This window comes from Erithacus rubecula (genome assembly GCF_903797595.1).
Source record: "Erithacus rubecula genome assembly, chromosome: 19".
Lineage (NCBI taxonomy): Eukaryota > Metazoa > Chordata > Aves > Passeriformes > Muscicapidae > Erithacus > Erithacus rubecula.
The window spans coordinates 1,944,367-1,964,867 of NC_136671.1; the positions used below are offsets into that span (position 1 = coordinate 1,944,367).

The 20,501-nt window shown below is 45.4% G+C and overlaps 1 protein-coding gene across 2 annotated transcripts; it reads left to right on the forward strand.

Annotated features, from left to right (window-relative positions):
• Positions 1-7,396: 7,396 nt before the first annotated feature.
• SLC2A11 (solute carrier family 2 member 11) lies at positions 7,397-18,489 on the forward strand. Of its 2 annotated transcripts, none has more exons than XM_079322455.1 (12): positions 7,397-7,786; positions 9,443-9,541; positions 10,439-10,599; positions 11,864-11,988; positions 13,183-13,312; positions 13,411-13,559; positions 14,209-14,396; positions 14,659-14,769; positions 15,232-15,333; positions 15,458-15,533; positions 16,389-16,516; positions 17,133-18,489. In XM_079322455.1, exons 1-12 carry the CDS (start codon positions 7,766-7,768, stop codon positions 17,331-17,333), a joined length of 1,491 nt encoding a protein of 496 aa, XP_079178581.1. In that variant the 5' UTR covers positions 7,397-7,765; the 3' UTR covers positions 17,334-18,489. The 2 variants fall into 2 exon arrangements, with proteins under 2 accessions (XP_079178581.1, XP_079178582.1); XM_079322456.1 differs by having other exon boundaries at positions 7,439-7,786; positions 11,868-11,988.
• The last annotated feature ends 2,012 nt before the right edge of the window (positions 18,490-20,501 follow it).

A 20,501-nucleotide genomic window follows, 5' to 3' on the forward strand; every position in this document is an offset into this window, starting at 1 on the left:
CGCGGGCTGTGCGGTGGATGGAGGGAGCCGAGCGCTGCGCCCACCGCGCTCCTCCCTGCCCGCCCTCCGCAGCTCTCGTGCTAATGCTACTCACGGCTGGCTTTGTGCTGGAGAGGGTTAAACTGTCATCACAGCCTTAATGAGCCCTGAGATTAACCCTCGGTTAATGGGAAATGAAGTTACCGAGGGGAAAGGGAGTCGTTGTGTCCCCCACCACCTCCACCCTGACTGGCCTTTGATGAAATCCAAAACCCAGATGGAAGATGAGGGGACGTGAGGGTAAAGCAACATAAAGGGGGAGAGGGGGGAGAAGACAAGAGACCAGAGGGTCTGTCAGAGCAGAGAAGGGGCTCTGAGTGCCCTGGGCACTGCGGTGCTGAGAGCACCTCTGGCATGGCCGGGGAGGAGCAGGAGCTGTGTTAGGAGTGAGGAGCTCAGACCCCAAACTGAGCAGTGCCAGCAGTGCCTGTGTGGGCACGGGCTCAGGTGGAGCTGGCATGGATATGGGAGCTCTGGCAGCTGAGAAGAGAAATTTGCAGGGGAATTCATCAGGCCAGGAGCTCTGCAAAGGGCTTCCCTGGTTTGTGGGGCTCAGCTCTCCAGCATGCCACAGAGCTCCCAACCCAGAATGGGAAACTGAATTAAAGAACCAGGAGTCAACAAGTGAATAATAAATGAAATAAATTAATAAGAATCCTGTTCCTTTCAGTGGAGAATTAGAGATTTCCTCTCTGCTCTTGCTGCCTGTGGATGCCAAACAGAAGCTGAATCCAATGATTTCTGTCTCTTCTTTAATTGAACTAAGGCTGGGAGATGAATATTGGGAGCCTCTCTGCTGGAAGGAGGCCCTCACTAGGTCCACAGAGATGAGAATCCAAATAATCCCACTTACTCTCTGTGAAAGACTATATACAAATTAGACATTGCATAAAATCTTTAAAAAAAAAAAGTAGCAATCAATTTCTCAATTTTTTTTCTCTTCTCTTTTTTTCTAACTAAAGCTGAAGAACTCCACTTGTCCAGGCTTCCACTTAAAGCCTCTTTTCCAAGGTTTATGGGGGAAGGGGGAGAAGTGATGAAATGCATCAGGAAGCTCACAGCTCCCACTGGGAGAGGCCAAACAAATCTGAGTGTCATCCAGAGTTCCCAGGCTGCTTTCTGCCCCTGTCTCACTCCCTCCTGAGCTCAGCCAAGCTGGCTCCATGAACTCCAGCACACCCAGGGCAGCTTTAGTCTTTATTACAATCTGGGTCACATTTTATGGGTTCTTGGAATTATGGCCTTCCACAAGTTCCCATCAGCCCAGCCACATATTTGGGTTCACACACACCTTCATAGTGATGCTGACATGTGGCCTTCCATAAAATCATGAAATCTAACTAAAAGCCTGAAAAAACCCCAAAACTAAAACTCTGTCTCAGCTGCAAAAAGGTAAGAGGGACTGCCAGAAAAACACTGCCCAGGAGTTTTTGCTCTGATTTCCTCCTGCTTTGCCTGCCCCTGCCTCAAAGCAGATGTGGATGCATCTGCTGGGCTCCCCCTCCTTTTGGGATCAGTTCACTTGCTGTCAATGTGCAGTGTTGGCTTCAAAACCCCAGATGTCAGAAACTCAAAGTTTCCATACAAATGTGTGTGATGCCCAGACTTCAGCCCATTTGGGACAGGCTTTGAAAAGAATCTGCATGCTCTTGGAGCAGCCAGAGGACATTGTTAGAAAGGCTCCCAACCTTTGCACAAAAGAAGAGCTGAAACAGGGTGGTATCCCTTTGCTAGGCAATATTTACCCACTGTGCATCTGCAGGCTCAGTGGTTGTAGTAACCTGCAGCATAAATTCAACAGCTTCCTGTCTCAGTTTCTACAAACCAAAACTGCAGAGTTAGAAAACAGAGAAAAATGCTATTAACTCTCTCCAAGAGTTAAACAGCACACAAACCTCAAGGAGGCACATGAGCAAAGATAAATGGGCTGTTGCAGCAGTCATCTCTTTTGTTTGTAGTAAATTATTGTGTGTAATTCATGTTTCCTGTCCATAAATACCAGAGGAACTTGAAGACACGGAATCCATTCTAATTCAGCAAAGACCAAAACAACTCCTTTTGAGCCCATCTGGAACTTGTTTTTACCATAATTGCTTTGGGCTCAGTAATGAGTTCAAGATCTGGCTGACATCTCTAATTGTTTCAAGAATAAACAGCTGCTTTGTTTAAAGGCTTTTATGACTTAGAGCAAATGATAAGTCCACCTCAAACAAAAGATGTTTTTACCAAGCAGAAAGATTTTCACAGACAAACAAAAATGCCATGTTGCAAGTAGAGAAAATATCTCAGAATTTTCCACTGCAAGAAAACTGAAAACCAACTTCTAGCTTAAACTGTAACACACTAACCTTTTGTGAATGGATTATTGTAATGTGAATATGGTAATGTTAGGTATGATGGGCTACAGGTGATATTAAAGGTATTGATTGGTTGTCATGCTCTAAGATGCTCTGTAATGAAAAGTATTTAATGCATTGTAACCAAAATTACAAGAGGCTTTCAGAAGAACCCTCAGCTGTGGCTGCCAGGCCGTGGGCAGAGCTCTTGTCACCCACAACCCCTGAAGTGCTGCTTCATTTTGCTACAATAAACACGTTTTAAAGAGCCTGCCTGGAGTTCCACATCCCTCATTTTTAAGCTCTTCACCAAAGATGCCCCCACACCCACTGTGAGAGCATCCCCCTCCCAAATTTGGGATCATATTCACCTCAGTTGTGTTCAAGGTCTCACCACGGTGCTCCCCAGGACATGCCATGCCTGAAACCCTGGGAGCCTCGGGGTAGAAGAGGTCTCTGCATGCCTGATGCTCTGAACAAATGAGCCACACCAGCCAGGAGAACCTTTCTGGAAGGTTCTTTCAGCTCCCAAACTCAGTGCTTGGTGCCCTGGACAAGAGATGCCAGGAGCCCCATGCACCCACTGCACACAGAGAAGCTGTGCAATCATAACTGCTTGAGGCACTGGAAATGTTTACTTTTCCATGTATAATAGCCATATATAAATTCTTTCTTCTTCATTGAAGGATTTCTTGTCTCAAATCACTCCAGCTCTGGAGTGTGATGGCTAAAGTCAGGAGAAACTGAATCATACGGATTTAGATGGATTTTTAAATTTGTTTGTTTGTTAGAAAGAAACTAAAGATAGCACTTAGAGTTCAGCCCTCCAAGGACATGTGGTTTGCACAGGGTTTGCTGGAAATCACAGCTAATGTTATTTTTATTTCCTATGGTTTTCAGTTCAGTTTTTTGTCTGGCATATCGTGAGAAAGAAGATCTCATTTAAATCTCCTAGAGCAGAGCCTCATTACATATCCAAATAAAGCACCTCTTCCAAAACAGCTTCTGATCATGAGTTGAAGACATCAAATAAAAAATGTCTGTCTCTTTGCACAGTTATTTTTCTCTGGTGTTTAATAATTCTGGTTAAATTCTCCTGCCTTGTGATGTGCTCCCTACACCCCAGGCCACCTCCCACAGCTGTCAGGAGGGAATGTCCTTCAGGAGCCTTTATTTTGTAACATCCATTTCATAAGCACTGTGGCCAAATCAACAAGAGAACTGAAAAAAGATGCTTGTGCCTTGTAAAAAGAGGTTTGTGCTCAGCTCACAATAGCAGCACATGAAGAATGCTGTCAGCTGCTGGAGAGCCCTGCCAGGAGTCAGGGAAGGTGTTGGTACTTTGGTTTTCACCATGTGTCCAGCTGCCTCTCAAAAAGCCAGCACAGCTCTAATGAAAAGCTCTGTCTGAAGGGACTGCTAAATAAGAAAACAGGATGAGTCTGGCACTCTGACACTGCTGCACACATTTTCCTCTCCTCTGAGGGGAGCATTCAGCAGCATTTGATGCCATTTGGTAGAGTCTAAATGCTCTTCCCTCACCAGAAACAGAGGATTTATTCAGGCAAGGACTTTGTTCCCCCTGGCCTTGAAGTCACTCAGTTTCAACTAACTGCCTGTGCCAGTGTCTGATACAGAGATGGAAGGAAAATAAATTGTTCAGCCACAGCATGACCTACAGCTCACAATGGACTGAAAAAAGGAAATTTCCACTATTTTTAGGATTTTGGGTTTTGTCAGTTTTCCCAGAGAAGCTCCAGTGCTTATCAGGTGGAGGAAAAGGCAGACTGCTGATCCAACACACAGAACATGCAGCTGCTCTGACATCCCAAAATCCCAGCTAGCAAGGGCAAGCAGCAAAGTTCCCCTGGCTGTCTCAGCCCCCATGTCCTCAAAGGACTCAGCTCCCATGGATCTGCACTGCTCTGGGAAGTGTCCCAGTGGCTCTGTGTGGCAGCAGAAGCTCTGTCAGCATTGGGTCCCTGCCCTGAGAAACCTCTGATGAAGCTCATTTCCTGAAGTTCTTATACAGTGTCTTCAACTTGCATAAATTGTGGGGGTTTTATATCACCCTGTGTGTGTTTATAAAGAGCATCAGCAAACTGCTGGAACTGAGAATAATAGTGTCACAGCAGGGCAATCATTGCCTACAAAGAAAAATCCATTTCAACAATTAAGTTCCACAAACATTGCTTTCACCCTGAAATCAGCAGACCTGCTGCATGTTTCTTGAGAAAGCTGCTAGTTTGCAGATCTTATTATTTGTCTTCTGTATTCTGAGTGATTTCTGCAAGAGTCAGGAAAAGCAAACAGAGACATTTTGTATCTTGCAGTGATGGTTCTTACAGGAAAGTGAGAATGGATGGCAGAAATAGCCAGGCTAGAGCTTGGGAAGGTCAGCAACCAGTCCCAGAGCCACTCCAAAACTCTTCTGCAATTTACAGTGCAACATTTGTAGGGAGAATTGATCCTGTAGATCCAAGCCTCACAGATGGAAATGGGGCCCCTTTTCTCCCCTTGAAGCTGGTCCAGATGATTCTGGTGTAAAAACACTAAAGCATTGGAAGCTCCCAGTTCGTGACAGATCAAAGAGCATGTGTTGATGGTCTTGCCTAATGCAGGATTACCACTCATTCCTGCAGTCAGATTACTGCAGGCAGAGACTGCCATCACCTTCCCCAAATAACTCCTCTCCCATGTGCATGGCATCATATTTCACCCTGGTTATGACAGGTTTGAGTTCAGTGAAAGAGTATTTGAAGGAAGAGGGTGGTGGGTCCCCACAGAGCCGGGTTTGTCTGGAGGCTTCCAGTGCCAGGAGTTTGAGTAACTGCAGAGCAGAGGTTGTACCCTGTGACAGACCCTGACCCCGGGGATTTCTCATCTACAGCTCACAAACTGACAACAAGGATGAAACATTGGGAAAAATGGGGGTTTTTAGGTGCAGCAAAAAGCCAGTTAGAAATACAACCAGTGTGAACATCTCAGCACCAAAGCACGAGGAATGTAGATGCTGCGTAGGTGAAAAAAATCTATCCCTTCACTCCTCATCAAGGCAGCTGTCACTAGAGAAGCTAGAGGACAATTTCCTGGAACTCCCAGCTCGCCAGCTGCACACAGACCTGGCCACAGCCACATCCAGTTTGTGCCCCCTCCAGCAGGGAGGCTCCAGAACACAGTGCCCAGCATCCCACTGCTGCCCACTGCTCTTCCCTCACCTCTGGCACTGCCACAGCTCATAGCAGGAGGGAACCAGAGCTTTCCTTTTTTAATTAATTATTGCTCTTGGTATATGCTGTCTAAACTCTCCATCAGTGCCTGTTGACCGGTGCAGTTTCCCAGTTAACAAGTTCTTGTTTGGGAAGCTGCTGGAAGCATTCATCTCTCCCCTGCCACGTGCCACAGGCAGTGCAGTGCCGGATGTCAGATTCAGAGCCCAATACTCAAATTTTGTACTTCTCCTGCCACTTAGTGGCTGCAGCTGGTGCAGCACCACATCCCTGGCTACACATTCACCAGAGAATACCTATGTGATGTGCAACAGGTTCATATTTCTGTTGAGCTGCAGTAAAACTTGAATAGGGACAAAGAAGTATTTAAAAATATTTCACTTATTTCTAACTCCATGAAATGAGTCAGGGCCCTGACAAATCTCACTCTGCAGGATGAAAGGATGTTAAAAGGATGATTACTCCTGAAGGCCAGGTATTTTGTGAAGCAACAGCTTTAATGCTACTGCTGGCAGTGCAATCTGCCTCCATCTCTAGGATTCACAAGGATTCACCATTTCTCACTGCCAGGGAGTCCCTTTCTGTTCTGCAGAAAGAAGCAAGGCTGTCTCTGCTGTGTTCTGTACCCCGTGCTCTAAGTGTGGCTGTTGCTCTGTGCCAGGCTATGGAGAGGGAACAGGAGCCCAGCCTCCTGTGCCTTTGTGCACAGCCCTTCCAGCAGCAGCTGGATTGCCCATCTGTCACCAGGACATGGACAGGAGCACAGGAAAGACCTTGGATAACCTGGGATTGGAAAGGCTTGGGCTTCATTCATTCCTGTCACTGCTGGCACCAAGGGAAATAGTCTGGTTTGTCAGACTCTAGATTATGTTCCAGGACAAATATAACCAGGAAAAAAATTATTGTAGTTCACTTCTGCTTTGGTGACACTTAATCAGAGAAGTGATACTGGGAGCTGTGCCAGATGCTCTGAGAAGGAATTGATGTTGTAAATCACACTGACCCTCCACAGGGTTTAGACGGATTTGGGTCTTGGAGAATTGATGCGACCACTGGAGTCTTTAGCTGGCACTTCTAGAACTCCAGCAGCCACACCAAGGTTGTGGGACAACTCCAGGATAAACCCACCAGGGGCTGAACTTCTGTAGGAGCTGCAGCTCTACAGTGGGATTAGCTTTACCTGTCACTGTCTGATTAGGAACAGTGAATAATATAGCAACACACACACAACTTCTTCCAAGGCAGCAAGAAGTGAAGTGCTTTATTACAAATTCATCTCACATTTATAGACAGGATCATAGAATAGAAACAGAGCAATAGTTCATTGGTCAAGAGAGAGAAACACCTCCCATCATGTTGTTCATTCTTCCTTTTCTTCCTTATCTTTGAGAAAATCTCCAGCCTGGAAAAGATCTGAGCTGGAGCTGAGAACGCTTCTAGCCTGGGAAAAGATGAATTGGAATTTTCCCTGAGCCTTCAGCAGTGTCCACATGTACTACCATCAGGGAGAAAAGTAAAAGAGTCGATGGATACTCATTGCGCGATATTGCAGAAGCGAAAGAGGGAAGGACCAACTCTGCAGTGGTTTATATACTGGTCAAAAAACGGTGGGTGGGTACAAGCAGCCAGATAATGGGATAACCTTAGGGGAGGAGACAGGGGAGTGGTTTACAGAGCCAGTGCCAATGGGATAACCTGAGGGGAGGAGTGAGAGGGGTGGTTTATGGAGACAGTGCCAATGGGATAACCTTAGGGGAGGAGAAAGGGGAGGAGTTTACATCAGGGGTGGGTACAACTCAGGGAGAAACCAACTTGGAACAACACAGGAAGGGCTTTGGAAGCAACCAATATCAAAAGCAACCATTACCTGGATTATGAAACTGAAAGCTGGGGTAAAACAAACACTAACTGCAACAGAGAATCATTTCCCTGCACTGTCATGGACTTTCAACAAGATGAATTGAACCGTCTTGCTAATGAACATACAACTCAGTTTTGGGAATGTAAATCAGCTGGCAAAACACCTGCCAAGTCAAGTGTCTTATCCTAACGTAATGGGTGACTAAATACACATTCCTGTGCTGGAGATTTAAATAATCCTTTAGAGCACCGTGAGAGTACCAGAGGCTTTGGCAGACAGAGGAAAACCTACGAAAGAGGATGAACAAGCTGCAGAGACTGGTAAAACAGCTATTTTACTATTATTACTGACAGATTATATATTTTTTTTAATTTGAATTTTTATAAGGCTATGTAAGTACTGTCAGGTTTGCACAGAATTATTTCTCTAGTTCAGCACAGTCCTTAGGAAAAAGCTGACACACGAATGGCTCTCCTGGCAGCTGCGCAGTGGCTGGGAAAACACTGCAGAGGCTGGGCTGGAAGGTTGGGAAGGTCACTCTAAATACAGCTCAGCTCTGAGCACAGAGGTGTTTGCTGGCCCCTGAAGGGAGCAACAAAACATTTTGCTGTAGCTCATGGTGACAAAAGAGCTCTGTGATACCTGAGTGAATAGGGGATGTACTCTATAGTGAAAGCAGGGAAATGAGCAGGAGGAGTGGCATACTCCTAGACACTGCCAATGAAAAAGAAATGTGCTGTTGTAGGGAGAGGAAACTCTCTCTCCTGGAGAACCAGCAGAGATTTCAGGTGCCCAGTCCTTAGCTCAGCTCTCAGTAATGAGGCAGGGAGGTGGTGTAGCCATGGAAAGTGCAAGTGAGATGTATCTGCTGTGAGCTGGGACAGCAGAGATCAGTCTCCTTCTGCTGCAGGCTTGGAACAGTCTGGCTCTATTTCTGTACTGGGAGAATATCCCATCTCAGGCTGGTATGGAAGTTATTTAAAAGAAAGCACTTTGAGGAAAGGGAAAAAATCCAAGATTATTTGAATTTGTGGTTTTAGAGCTATGGTGGACTGGATCAAAATTTCCTTTTCTTAGGTGGACGGCTCTTATAGAAGCAGGTAAAACAGAAAGAGGTCTTCAGCTTTGGGTTATTTAAGTTCTTAGGGTCACTGGGGTCATATTCATGTAGCAAAACACAGTCTGGCCTGAGGTGCCCTGCACTGGCTGGCAAACAGCCCAGCCTGAGCATGGGCTCTGTGTCACACTAGCACTTTCCCAGTGGGAGGGGTTTTTAAGCAGGGGGCTGGCAAAGGCCATCCTGGCCTTGGGCTGCCAGAACTTTGTGCAGGAGGTGTCAGGCTAAAGAGCAGGGCCCCAGCATGCTCAGAGTGGTCTTGAGATGTGAAACAGAGCTCCCAGTCCCAAGACTCCCTCAAGGCACATCTTGTTTTTAACTGCAGATGGGGAAACCAAAGGCACAAAATAGTGGAAAAATGTTTTTGCATGTCAGCCTGCCAGTGAGCTGTCAGCTGCCAAGCTGGGCCAGCCAGGACAGCTTGTTCCACACCCTTCCAAGAGTCAGGAGCCCTGACTTTTATACCAACACCCCATCCTGTGATGCCACATGAGCTCATTCCCCTGCCTGTGCTCCCAGGGCTCAGCAGCTGTGTCACTTGGTACTTGTGAAGAAATGTCCTTAAGGAGACCTGAGCATGGCATGGGAACCCACTGTCTGCCACATATTTCATCTATATCACAATTATACACTGCTATATATTGGCTGCTCTGTACTAGTGCAGCATCACAGGAAAGACATTCTAATCTAAAATATGTGTTATTAACATGAAAGGATAGAAATAATAGCACACCAAGGAATCCCAAATGCTCTGGGTATACATGGCCATGGGAAAATCCCCCAGGTCAAAGTCTGAATGTCTGTTGAGTCATTTTATTCTGTGCAAGGAAGCCATCCATTGTCTACCCTTTTTCTTCAGCTGCAGAACAAGATCCTGATCCTGACAATATGTGCTGCTGGGATTGGAGGAACTTTCCAGTACGGTTACAACCTCTCCATCATCAATGCCCCAGCCTCAGTAAGTGCTGCTGCTCTGAGTGCCTCCCCCTTGGCAGCCCTTTCCTTGGTGCCTCTGCTGGGCTGTGAGCAGTGCTGAGCCCTTGGGAATCTGCTGCTGAGGGACACAAAGCAAGGGTGTGTTGTTCCCTCTGCATAATTCACATTCAGAGTACAGGACTTTCTTGTCAAAAGCCACCCTTGAGCAGGACTTAGTGCCACAAGAGTTCATTCAAAACTTTGTTTCAACTGCTTTAGCAAAATCTAGTTCTAGAGTTTTCCAGCCTGCATCCTTTGCAGTTGATTTTTGCCCTTAGGTTGAAAGTAAGACCCATGAAATAAATTTTTAAATGATCAAAAATAACTACATAGAGATATAAACCAATTGGATTTTTCATCAGCAACAGTTTTACACCCTAAACTCTTTGTTAAAAACTCATCTGAGAACCGGAGGAGATGGGAAGCATGAACACAGGGTAAATAGGTGCATTAATAAGGGAGCCTTTCTGTGACTCCACATCAGAAGGCTGCGTGTTCATATCATGTTGGGATCACCAGTTGTGACATTGCTAGTGCCCAGTCTGAGACAGAGATCCAAACACTCTGTGACCATGTGACAGAAAGCACTTTATTGTTAAATAACTTTCTTGATGTTCCTTGGCAAGCACTTGTGACTGATCTAAAGTCCAGGCTGTCCATCTCTCTGACCAAGAGCCTCCACAGCACAGGCAGGAACCCATGGCTCCAAATCCCTGCCTGTTTCCAAATTTGTCCTAACCCTGTTCCCCAGAGGACTGCTTGTCCCACCGGGTTGCTTCTCCATATATGTTGAACCAATTTGCCCAGTAACAAGGCCAGCTTGTACTGTGGCAGCTCTTCACCCCTGTGGTGTCTCTGCAGCTCTGTCCTTGTCTCTCAGTACATCCAGATGTTCATGAACAGCACCTGGCTGGAGCGCATGGGCGTTCCCCTGGAGAGCAACGTGATCCTGCTGCTCTGGTCCTTCACAGTCTCTGCCTACCCTCTGGGAGGCCTCACTGGGGCTGTGGTTGCTGGGCCCATGGCCATCATGCTGGGCAGGTAAGAGGTGTTGGAGATTATTTTAAGCTTTGCAGCTTCCCTTAGTCCAAGAGGAATTAGGATCCCTATGGCAAAGTACCCACCATGGTTAAAAATAATGAAAACACATTTTGTATCACAGATCAGCCTGCCATAAACACTCTGGGTTGGTGGGGAGAAACTACCTGACAGGACAGTATTTCATATTTCAAAATTCAACAGGGAAGAGTTTCTTCCCCACATTACCTTCTCATCACATTCCAGCCCAGCTGAGGTGCTACAAGGATTCAGCTCAACTCCTTATCACAGTACCCACCTACATAATCTCTGTCATTTTTGTGCTCAGTTTTCTGCTGTGCCTTTAAATGGGAAATCATAATGGATCACACAAAGGATTTTTATCAAAATAAACTGTGGGAATGACACTAGAAAAAGAGAGGGTGCTTACAAAGAGCAGTGGTCACATCCCAGCTCCTCATGTCTCACAGGCTACATATCCACATTTTGTTCTGAAATATTTCAGGAAGTATTCATTAAATCTCCACAGTGGGATTTTTATCTCTGTGCTTGAGTCTTTGAAAAGTATCTGTCTTACCTCATGTGTCTTTCATACACAGTTCTATCCCCAGTTCTCTTCAGAAAAAAACAAAAACCAAACAGTGTTGCCAACGTAAACTAATAGGAAATTACGTTTTTTCCTGCCTGTCTCTTGACCCCAAGATTTTCCTCTATGTGCTATCACTTTAGTTTGCTCCTCTTATATGATGGAGACCCAATTATGGTTTGAGGTCCCATGATTTCCAAGTTGTATGGTTATAAGGACCTGAAAGGATATGGCTTCCCTAATCCATTAAAACTTTTGAGATTTCACCCTGCACTACTTTGGAACAAAATCATATTCCATCACAGATAAAAGAAACAAAGACTGACTGGTAAGGCAGTGAGCAGGGACTAGAGAGAATTTCTGGCAATAGTAAAACTTTCTGACGAAATTTCACAACTTTATTACATGAAAAATGCCTGTTTCAACAAATTAGCATATTCAGACCAAAATGCACATGGATTGCTGAGGGAATATTCCCTTCCATTCCAATGCAAACTGTGTGTGAGCACAAGAGCCCTGCAGGGACACTGTGTGGCACAGGGACACTGTGTGGCACAGACACCTCTGCAGGGCTGGGGTCCAGCAGGATGCTCAGTGGTGGGGCTGGGCAGGCAGCACCTGCCACGGGAAGTGTTTTATCCAGAGCTGAACATGACACAGAACTGTTTTTTCTCTTGGAAGGAAGATGTCCCTGCTGCTGAACAATGTCTTTGTGATCATAGCTGCAGCCTTGTCTGGGTTCAGCCGGATGGCCAAATCCTTTGAAATGATTATGCTCAGCAGGTTTTTCACTGGCGTGAATGCAGGTACAGCAACATGGGGAATACAGAAGAATGAAGGTGGGAACAATTGGAAGAAATTTAAGTAGGAATGATTCAGTGTGGATGATTCAAATACCCCTTTAAGGCCCCCTTGGATTCTTCTCCCCTAGATAAGAAATCCTTCCTTGGGATGACTCATGCTAGAGAAATGTTCACCCCCCTGCAGACCCCCATGTTATATTTAGAGTTCTAATTGATCTTTATCTCTTTTAGGTAATTGGTCATTTTCTACCTAAAACCTTAAAGTAATTGGATACCTTTCAACCTATAACTCTATTGGTCACTTCTCAATCCACCCCAACCCTATAAACCCCTTTGATATTCTGTGTACTCAGATTTGCTGTCTGACCCCTTAGCAGAATTAAAGTTGCCTGTGGAATTTCTGTGCAGCATTCCCAGATTTATTTCTCTTGTTGGCTAAGAGAGTGCTGCAAGCAAAATGAAATCACAAAAGAGCTGATGGCCTAAGCCTCGGCCTGGCTTGCATTGGAGCACTCTGTAGCTGATTTCTGCCTTGAGGCAGCCAGGGATCTGTTCTATTCAGAACATTTATCTGGGCTTGCTGTGGCAGCCTGGGGGTATTCAGGATATTAAAGCAATTAATCTTTTAGGCTGATAGACACATGTAAGTGAATTAAGAAGTTGTATATGCAGATTTTATGCTTTGCTGCTAAGGGCTTTCTTTTAAGCATACATAGGTGGTGGGGAAGGGTTGTATTACATGTAAGCATCTCTGTGCACAGGGAAAATTTGTACTCAAAATGGATCCCTATCTGCTTGTCAGTCACTCACCAGCATAAGCACCAACACAAAACCTTTTGTAGAAGTTCATCCCAGGAAATTATCAATATAAGGGACTTAAAATATGATATTCCCCTCAAAAGGGGACATTTGAGAGAAACATTGCATATAAGCTTGGATTTGGTGCTGAAAAGACCATAGGACTGAGGCCCTGACAGATTTCAGATTCATTATCCATTGCTACTGATGAATATTGAAATGTGTGTTTAGTTACACATGGGACAGGGGTGAAACTGAAGGTAAATAACAAGTGGATTAGTTATCACATGGCCTGCAACAGAAGAGTGCAGCCAGCAACCTCACAAGAGGTGCCTGACTGCATTTATTCTTGTCTCCTCTGCCCACAAGCTGAGGTCAGCATTTGTCTGCCTTGCCCAGGTGTAAGCATGAACATTCAGCCCATGTACCTGGCAGAGAGTGCCCCAAAGAAGCTCAGAGGAGCTGTGGCCTTGACCTCTGCATCGTTTACAGCCCTGGGGCTGGTGCTGGGCCAGGTTGTTGGACTCAGGTAAAGCAAGCAGCCCATTTATTAAATCAATCCTTCCTCCCTCCCTTTCTCAGGTTATTACAGGACTGTGTCAATTGTGTTTGTTTGTTTTTCCCTAGGGAGCTCCTAGGAGGGGAGGAGAGCTGGCCATTCCTTTTAGCAAGCAATCTGATTCCTGCCCTGATCCAGCTCACAGCTCTGCCTTGGCTCCCTGAAAGTCCCAGATATCTCTTGATTGACCGTGGAGACAAAGAGTCCTGCATCTCTGGTGAGTTTGGGGTGACTGTGAGCTCCTCACAGAGCAAGTGAGACTTGGGCCCCAACATTTTTGGAATGGTGTCACAAATTTTACATGCAGGAAATTTTATATCAAATTGTAAATCTTCCTCCTTCCAAACTAAAGAACATTCTATAATCTTAAATATATTTGATCTGTTGAGGTAATTGAAAGGCATCTTCCTGCAATAGACTTATTTGCTACATTAATAGGGTCAAAAGGTGAGACTTGTGCTCACAATGGCAAATATGTTTTGTAACTATGAAGTGAAATAAGTGCTGGTTGAAGAGCTCAGGATCAAATCTGAAGCCAATTCATATTAAAGGATTTACTTAGATTTGTGGCATACAAATCCTCATATGCAGAGTGGCTGGAGTTAGTTTGTGGGAAATATGTGCTGTGTACCAAGAACATCTTAATTGCCTGCTTTTCCCAGGGAAGGCACTTGAGATCTGAGTCAGAGGCATGGCAGCTAAAGTGGCAATGTTGGGAAATACTGAGTTGTCAAACAATGGTGAGGGATTTGCACTCCCTTTCCCCCAAATCTTTCAAGTGGCTGCACCACAGCTGATCAGCTCTGTGAAGGTCACAGCAAACAGAAGAGAAAGCCCAGGAGTGAGAGGTTCCCTTGTCCTTGCAGCGCTGCAGAAGCTCAGAGGCACCAGTGACCTGAGTGCAGAGCTGGAGGAGATGCTGGCAGAGCAGGCTGCTGTTAAAGGCCAGAGAGCAAAGAACCCGTGGGAGCTGTTCCAGAACCCAGCTGTGAGGTGGCAGCTGCTGAGCATCGTTGTGCTGAGCAGCGCCATGCAGCTCTGCGGGAACGACTCGGTGAGCAGCCCTGGGCCTGGGGGGCTGTGGGCTCAGCATCCTGGCAGCAGGACACCAGCACAGAGTGCCTCTGCCTGTGGACATCTTCAAATGTTGGATGTTTGCTTCCTTAAATACACCTGTGCACCATGGGGGCATTCAGGATGCTGTCAGAATAGCCTGTGTCAGTGTGTTAGTCACTCTGCATGGTCCTCCAGGGAAAACGAGGGGATGCATTTTCAGGTGTCTTCCCTTACTGCTTTCTCCTTTCTTCTCTTCACAGATGTATTCCTATGCAGCTTATGTGTTCCAAGAGGCTGGAATTCCTCAGGACAAAATTCCCTATGTTGTAATCGGCACGGGAAGCTGTGAGCTGATCACATCTGTCACTTGTGTGAGACTCTCGATTCACTCTGGTGCATTGTATGGCAGGGGGGAGGCTGTCAATTACAAATTTGGGGTTTGCTTTGCTTTTCATGCCAAGGAAGCCCTTTGGGCACAGGAGCCAGGCTGTTAGCACCCCCAGGCAGAGAGTTATTTGGTCAGACATTGCATTGCCATCACTGTCTGGAATCTCCAGCAAGTGTAACTCTCTTGCTTTGTGTTCATATGGATGGTGGCAGAGCTGAGGTGCAGCTGGGACATTCTCATCTCCCCTGAACACCCTTCTTGCCTGACTCCTGCCACCACAACTTTCTTTTGAGGTTTTTTTTTTTTTGCTAAGAAGCAGGCAACACCCTGAAAGTTATTGTAGAGTGAACTAAGCATGGAGTATATAAAGGCAAAGAGGAAAGAGGCAGGAAATGCAAGCACAGGTTAAATATCTTGCTTTATTTCCCTGTGTTACCTTGTGCAGAACATGATTATAGACTATGCTGGTCGGAGGCCTCTGCTGCTGGGGGGATACACCTTCATGGCAGGATGGGCCATTGTCTTCATGGTCGCTCTGAGCCAGCAGGTAACAAACTTCACTTCATTCTTCAGGTGGAATGGAGTTGGGCTTTGCCTTTTGTATGGCTGGGGTGTTCAGTGGTGGCAGATAAGTGCCCTCACTGGTTTTCCATTGGTCTCTGTGGCTGTAGACTCAGATTAGCTGGATGCCCTATCTCAGCATGGCCTGCATTTTCGCCTATATCCTGAGCTTTGGAATCGGACCAGGTCAGTTCCCTCAGCGTTTTCAGTGAAATTTTGGGGTACTGCAGGGGCTGGGAGATGTGTGCAGGCATCTTATGGAAACTCTCAGACCCTCTTTAGCTGCAGCATAGTCAGAGGAATGAGGTGTTTGGCTATTTCAGGTGTTTGCATGCCCCTGGTGGGTTTGTGCAGTGCAGGGCAGGCTGTGCCCATTTCTCTCTCTGTCATATTCCCCCTCACAGGCAGCTTGGCTATTAGGCCAAGGTACTTGGAAGTGATTCTTGATGGATGACAAGCTTTTGATTTGCTGCCCAGTCCATTAGGGCTGTAATCCAGCATTTACTAATGTTTCACTTTAATCCTATAAATTGTTGGCTATGCCATCTGATTTTCTTACAGATACCTGGAAGCACAATTTCCATGCCTATTTTTTAGCCTACTAATGTGCCTTTCCATGGCAGAATCCACTAGTTTCTGGGGGTGGGCAATGCACAGGATGTTGTGGATGTTTGCATGGTGAATATACAGATGTGAGACTCTGTTTGCTCACATGAAGGAAGGCAGGTAAGAATAGAACCAAGCTGCCAGTGTCACATGCCACACAAGTTGGCAATAATTTATTGTCCTAGTCCCTATAGTGCCATGGGGTTGAATTAATTATAAGCCTTTCTCACTGTTGGGTCTTGGTAAGAATAATGTGGATTACAAAACCTTTCCTGGCAGTTCATTCTAACATGAGAAAGTTTGAATAATTACCCAGTCTTTAATATTTAACCTAAAAACTCACCTCTCACACTTCATGTTGGCTTTTCTTGTTAAGATGTGTTCTCTTGTTTTTAATGTAATGTCAACAACATTTCTTGCCATTTCTTTTTCCAGCTGGTGTAACAGGAGTTCTGCCCACAGAAATTTTTGATCAAATGTCCCGACCAGCTGCTTACATGATCTGTGGCTCCCTGCTCTGGTTCAACCTCTTTCTGGTTGGAACAGCCTTTCCATTCATCGTGGTGCGTCCCCAAACAGAGCAGCTCTCTAGTGGTCTGTACAAGAAACAGGCTCTGCTAGTGACCAGGAAAAGAGAACACTCAAGCAGCAAGACAGCACATCTTTGAAAAGTATCTGTATGAGCCAGTGGCCAGAACCCCTTTATGCCAAACTTTCTCCATGTTCCCTGTGGTGATTTCTGATTTGAGGTTGGGAGTGGAGTCATTTGGGGGTGGATGATCAATGTTCCTTATCTGTTCCTCAGTTGAGAACAGCTGGAACTAAAGATGTAATGTAATTTCCCTTTGCCAGACCCTGGCAGCTTTCCCTGAGATGACTCCTGAAGCAGAAGGGAGCAGAACTCCACAATTGTACATTCCTGTCTTATTTCCTACTGAGGGCTCCCGTGCTGTACAATCATATATGGACAGAAAAAAGACATTTCAAGCTATTGTTGTTGCTGTGTCAATTTTCCCAATCTGTGCTGGGGAGCTGTTGCATCCAGGCATGTGAGGCCCTCAGCAGGATTCACAGAAACACTCCCTGAGTGACTTTAGACAATGCAGGAAAGGGGATTAGTGACCTTTTTCATCATAGAGAATGTCACCAACACTGCCTTGTTTTTTTCCTCCTCCTCAGAAAAGCCTGGCACATTTCTGCTACATCCCATTCCTTGTGGTCTGTGTCTGCACTGCCCTCTACGTTTGGTTTTTCCTTCCTGAGACCAAGGGGAAATCCTTCCTGGAAATCTCGGAGGAGTTCAGGAAACGCAACTTCAAAACGAAGACCCGTGCAGGTTTCTATAAAGGTCCTGAGGAGATCAAAACCACCAGGTTGTAGCAGAAGAAAGGAAGATGGGATCTGGGGGGACTCTGCAATGAATTCAGCAGTGGCTGTGTGCCCTTGCAGGGACACAAAGACAGAAGTTAGGGACAATCTATTACTCTTAGGTTCTTAAGTTCGCCTTGGAAACATAAACTTGAACTGATAAATCCAAACAAGTGTTCAGTAAACTGTTCTCAGCTTTTACTACTGAGTAACACGTGCATATTTTGGAATCCATATCAGAGAGTGACAGAATGATGCCTTATCTCTTATTATCATACACCACCATGTAATGCTTTAGAAAATTTCATCAGAATTTCTCCAAACAGTAACTTCCATCTCAGGAGTCCTTTCCTTGCTCCTGAATCTGGGCTTTCTAGCACAGAAATTAATCTGATTAAATTCTGTTTTCAGACACCAGATGAAATTTTCAGTACCTTGTCTTGGTGCTCCCATTGTTTCTGTTATTAAGTGATTTCAAATAGACCCCTACTTGTTAAGCAATAGTGAGCAGTTAATTATTTTCAGCTATAAAAACATGTGACAGATGGATTAGAAAGAAAGCTTCTAGTACTTGCTAAGTGGCTTATTATACAACAGACTTTTGGGCATTGCTTTGCAGACTATTTATTCTGGACTGGTTTTCTTCATGGCTTGTTTGTTGTCCTCCAGCCCTATGTTGTGAAGCAGAAGTAATTCCCTGGTGCAGCTAGTTGTGCTCCCACAGACACTGCTGGTGCACCTTGTGGGGTTTTGCACCTATGCTCTGCTGAGGTGAAGCGTGGGGAGGAGCTGGCATGGCAGCAGTTTGTTTTGGAAATGGATCTTTAGATCACATCACAGTGTTCTCTGCAGCCTGTTCCTGCTGTCTCTGTAGAGCACATTGGCAAAGACCCAGGTGTGACTTTGCTTTTTTTTCAATTAACCTGATACAGAGCAGGGCAACACTCCTCACTGCATGTGGCCTTTCACAGGCATTGGCCTGGCTGGTCAAGTTCCTTCCAGCTCCTTCTCAAAGCCACAATTCAGCCACTTCTTTTCTTTGACTTTGTATGAAAGTCACAGTATTGCTCATGTTTGCAACAAAGAACACGAAGTAAGTAAAGTTTCTTTCAGTGTATTTTTTAACTACAATGAAAAATGCAGCATTTTTGAATAAAAAGACTGTAAAGATTTCTGGAGTGTGTTACTGTCATGTTGGGCATGAGTGGAGCAGCAGATCTGTTTCTCAGAAGAGGAGACTGCAAGAACTCTCTTTCACTACCCAAAGTTTATAACATAGAAAAAGTAAAAGTAAACTTTTTTCCTTTGTGGTTGCTGCTATTTTAGAATTCATTAATATATAGACATGGGCAAGAGCAGCAACCTCTGCTCTTGGAAAACACTGAGATTTTGAAGTATGCAGGATTTTGAAACAAGACAATCAAGAGCAGGACTCCACAGAACTGGGAGCTGAAGAGAAACTTTTCATTGCTATAGTTTGGAGAAAGCAGTGAGGGGCAGATGGAAAGAGTGAAACACAAAAGTCAAAGCAAAAAGTGCCACTGTCATCATGATGGTGGCAAAATATTCTGTCATTCCTTTGGTGAGGACCAGAGGAAGAGGCAGAAGTGAGGCAGAGTGAAGAAGGGAGGCAGGTCAGAGGGAGGATGCAGGGCAGGGAGCAGGGTGGGCTGAGGAGAGGGGGAGGCCTGGCTCACCCTGCTGGAGCACACAGGTCAGAGGGGAGAGAAGTCCTGCAGTCCTCACCTTGTGTGGCTGCTCCTGTGAGCCAGGACTGTGCCTTTTCCCAGAGCCCTGCAAGGACAGGAACCATCAGCAGTGCCAGTTTGGAACAGGCTTGGTCAGAAATTATGCACATTCACTTGATTTCCTGATTTTAGAGCCAGTCCTGTAAGTACATGTGGCAGAAAACATTAATTCCAACTTCCATAATTTTTTTCTGACTGTGGCCTGAAATCAAGGGTCTATAAACTAGGCAAATACAAACAGTGGTTACATTTCAGTTGGTCCAAGTTGTTAAATTTTAATTGAAGCATTTAACAAGTTGGTTAATTGATACAGAATTAAAATACCTTCAGCTGAGAAATCTATGACACATGTTCACATCTTCTTAATCATGTGAAGTGTTGGCAAAACCACACCTTGAAAAGTGATCCTCAGAGACTCACAGTTGATATTACTGTTTGCAGATCAAATAATTGTGCACTGTTGGATTACTAACCATCAATACTAGAGAAAACTAGTGCTGCTGTTGTCCTCAAGCACTGCTCCTCTGCACAAGACACCTCTCACTTGCAACCCAGCTGGTGTTGGGGTTCTTCCAAAGACACACAGCATCCCAGGCTGTAAACACCAAGGGCAGCCAGGCACACGAGGAGGAATTCCCCACTAAGCTGTTTGAATAACTTGTAGAAGTCTTTTAACAGAATCATCTTGGACATTACCTTTGAAAATTATGAGTAAAACTGAAGATTTTACAGTCAGGATTTAAAACTGACATTAAACTTTCCTAGCATCTGCCATCTACTGTAGGGATACAGACTTGAACTTTCAGCCAATGATCATTAGAAAATCAATTGATCAGTCAACTGACAACTCAACAGCTGGGTGCACAGGCATTGTCTGGCTTGGCCAAGCTGGCTTTAAAAGGCTTTTCTGAATTGAGGCTCAAGGTAGCACTCACAAACTTTTCCTTTGAGTGTGATCAATGATTACCCAGCCCATGACTTTGGGAGTCCAAGCCAGCCCACTCTAGTTTGCTCCAGTCCTTGGACTTCGACTTCCATTGGTGCTTTCCTCACTGTCCTTTACTCATCTCCTGCAGCTCTTACTGTGCACAGCTGCTGCCAGAGCACACCCAGAGCCCTGGCAGGAGCACTCAGCTCACCAGCTACCCCCAGCTCCATCAGCAGCCAACACAACAACAACAAACATCACAGCATGGCAAACCAAAGGGAGCGTAAACACTGCGAGTGTTGAAATATCATCTCAGGCTCCTCTTTCTCTGTATAAATAAGAACTTTTTCTAAAGTAGCCAAAGAAAGCATCAGGAAAGACCTAGGCTGCAAGTGGGGATGGCTGCCTTTGCATGCAAGTTGGTGTGAAGAGGTTTGATGCTCATTCAAGCAATGACATTCCCCTGATTAGAAATCAGCTTGTGAATTCTTGGCAGTCATTTGG